General features: G+C 42.0%; 1 protein-coding gene across 1 annotated transcript; it reads right to left on the reverse strand.

Annotated features, from left to right (window-relative positions):
• Positions 1-293: 293 nt before the first annotated feature.
• LOC122109924 (olfactory receptor 6B2-like) lies at positions 294-1,211 on the reverse strand. The gene has a single exon (XM_042682388.1). The coding sequence runs from the start codon at positions 1,209-1,211 to the stop codon at positions 294-296; it is 918 nt and encodes a 305-aa protein (XP_042538322.1).
• Between the last annotated feature and the right edge of the window lie 2,162 nt (positions 1,212-3,373).

Consider the following 3,373-nt stretch of genomic DNA (forward strand, 5'->3'; position numbering starts at 1 on the left):
CTTTCTAATTTCCCCCTCCCCCTTCAGACGCATATACCTGTGGTGATATAGCTGGATGGAGACACATGTATCTTGACAAACTTTACTCTTAGAATGAACTTGGAGGACCTTAGGTTGTAGGACTTGGGGGAGGGTCCCTGCTCTGCTGGCCATTTCCATTGAAAGAGGGAATGGTAGTGATCTGAACCTCCAAGTTCTTAGCCTACTGGCTGGCCTCCATTAAAGAAGCCCAGCTTGCTAAAACACAAGATTCCCTAGGGATAGTGAGGGCTGCTAGCTCACTTGGCATATGACTATTGACTCAGGAGTCTCTTCACTGCATTTTTAACATCCTTGTTTCTCAGGCTGTACACAATGGGATTGATCATGGGGGTGACTACAGTGTAGAGAAGTGAGAAGATCTTGTTTAGGGCAGCAGTTTGGGTTGCTGTGGGAATGGCATACACTGTTCCTAGAGTTCCATAATACAAAGTGACCACAACGAGGTGGGAGGAGCAGGTGGAGAAAGCTCGTTGCTTTCCTGCTGCGGATGGAATCCTGAGAACAGCAACCACAATATGAACATAGGAAGCTATAGTGAGTAGAAAGGGCACCATCGTGACAACGGAGGCCATCAGGAAAGTAGTCATTTCCACTGTCCCAGAATCAGAACAAGCCAGCTTCAGCACAGGGGCCAAGTCACAGAAGAAGTGATCAATTTCATAGCCTGCACAGAATGATAACTGGAAAGTCATGGTGACAGTGACCACAGGAGTTAGGAAGCCACCCAGCCAAGACCCACCTGCAAGCATGACACATGTGTAGATATTCATGAGAGATGGGTAGTGGAGGGGGCTACAGATAGCGAGGTAGCGGTCATAAGACATGGCTGCCAGCAGAAAGCACTCAACTACTGCCATGGAACCAAAGAAGTAAAACTGGGCCACACAGGCAGCAAAGGAAATCGCCTCCGGACCCAAGAGGAGGGTCTTTAGCATCTTAGGAGTAATGGAAGTAGTGTACCAGATCTCAAGGAAGGAAAAATTGGACAGAAAGAAGTACATGGGGTTTTGGAGGCTGCGGTCACTGCAAATGACTGTAAGAATGACAATGTTCCCCATCAAGGTCACCACATAGATACCCAAAAATAGTCCAAAAAGTAAAAACTGTAACCCATTCAGACTCCCAAATCCCAGAAGGAGGAATTCTTTGATCATGGTCAGATTACCCATATCTGTGAGACTCAAGCACCATATCTGAGAAAAAGAAAGAAATATAGTCAATTGATAAAAAAAAGGTAATCATGAAGGTGAATGATAGCGCAAGAAATACCATCCAGTACACAGCTCAACTTTCTCTTCTTCCCTGAAATACATTTTCTATTGTTCAATTAGGCATATTTACCTAATAGTTTTAGAGGAAACAGAAGCTTCTGCCCGGAATGGTGGCCAGAGAGGTAGCACCTATGCTCCTTTCCACTCATCCCCTTGAAAAACTAGTGATAAATCTATCTTTTGGAGTCCCTCAGTGACATACAAAACACCTCCTAATGAAGACATGGTACAGAAGCATTTCTGAGCTGAATATTGCCTAAAGTTTGGAAGCTCAGCTTTTAAGACTCAATAGAAATGCAAACCCCAAATCCCAAAGTAATGTTGGAAATCAGGCAACTCCTTCTCCTATTGAACCCTCAAATTAGGGTGGGTTTCATATAACTCATTCTTGGAAGGTAGGAGGGAACTTCAATTTATTGTTTTGAAAGTACCTGTAAGAGAAACAAGACTTTCTGCCAGGCTCTGGGGATATGTGGTTGATTGCTTCCATGGCATCAAATTCCTATGGAAATTGGGGGGAGGGAAATGTATGCAAAGTTATTCACTTGAAATGTTAGAGAAAAATAATGTTTCATCCTTTATAAATGAAAATGACATCCCTGAGTCACAAGCAGTAAGATGTGCATTTAGAGGTTTTTTTTGTTGCTTCCAGTAGCAAAGATGGTTTAGTGAGTCATAGGGCTGCAGCTTCCCCTTCCTCACATGCCTTCTGTGGTGTTTCAAAGACCCATATTTGTCAGGTGACTGGTTGCTGCCAGTGCCTGGTCCTAAGAGATTGGTCTGGGCCATAGCCTAAAGTAAGGGTGTAAGGCCAGAGGTAGATAGAAACTTGATACAGCCAGTGCTCAAGGCTGAAAATCCAGTCTTGAGGCCAGGAAATAAAGCAAAGCCAACATTGTTGCTTTGCTTTGGGCAAGGATAATGTCCTGCTAAAAGGTTACAGATAAATCATAATTTTAATGTGAAATCTTAGGTTAAATATACTCAAGGACATAGCTGTTCAAAGGAATCTCATTAAGAATGCTTCTGTGATATGAAAGAACCAACCCTATACTTTCCCCTTGCACCAATCAAAAGTGTTAGTGCACTGGATTTGTGTAAGGAACAATCCACTTCTAATGAAGGGATCCAGGGCACTGGGGGCTGTGTGAGGTAGTAGTGCTTATGGTTACAGTGTATAAAGAAAATCAATTTTTTTTTGCTATGGAAGGTTTTTATTTGGCCTTCAGTTATGAAGGAGAGTTTAGCTGGGTAGAGTATTCTTGGTTGATAGTTGTTTGTTTTTAGGGCATGGCATACATCATGTCGGAGGGGGGGGGAGGGGGAGTATGATTGGGTGGGGGGAGGGGGGAGGCTGGGAAGGGAGGTGAAGGGTAAACAAAGGAGGAGGCTGCAATGCTTGGTAAGAAATGTATGCATTATCCTGACCATGTAATTGTAACCCCTCTGTACAGTATGTTCTCAAATAAAATAAAATAAAATTAAAAAAAAAAAAAAAGAAAATCAATCAGCAGCTAAGGTTGTCCCTGGGGGTGACATCTGCTTCCTAATTGGGGATTAAACTGCAGTGTCCTTTTACTATTTTACCTTGTCTTCGGAGACTGCCAGCTAGTATTCAGAACCAACATTAACATCATTAGATTTTTATCATTCTATCCCAAGTCTCATTAATTAGTAATGGAATAAACTCAATATTCCCCTTTGGCTGACAAGTGTGTTCCTTGGTGCTTCCAAATTCAAAGGAGCCTATCTTCTCTAACTCCTCCTCCATTCTCACATATATTAGAATGAGGAGAATGTGGAGAAATTAGTGTAGATACATAAGAGAGGCTTCACTTCAGGAAGTCTCACTTTGTTCATTCATTCATTCATTCATTCACCATAGGTCTTTGGACACATATATATTGGGATAGGTAGGCACAAGGAATAAGACCACAAACATGAAAGGCATGGGTTCAATGTTATCTTGAGTTTACTTTGTAGTGGTAGTAGACATTAAGCATGATTTTACAAATATATGTGAAATTATTATTACAATAAATGCTTGAAAGAGAAATAGA

The sequence above is a fragment of the Dipodomys spectabilis genome, unplaced genomic scaffold (genome assembly GCF_019054845.1).
Source record: "Dipodomys spectabilis isolate Male_0828 unplaced genomic scaffold, ASM1905484v1 ptg000071l, whole genome shotgun sequence".
NCBI classification, from domain to species: Eukaryota; Metazoa; Chordata; class Mammalia; order Rodentia; family Heteromyidae; genus Dipodomys; species Dipodomys spectabilis.

Coding starts and splice junctions, on each gene's coding strand:
- LOC122109924 (XM_042682388.1), bottom strand. CDS start 1,211: ATGGGTAATCTGACCATGATCAAAGAATTCCTCCTTCTGGGATTTGGG.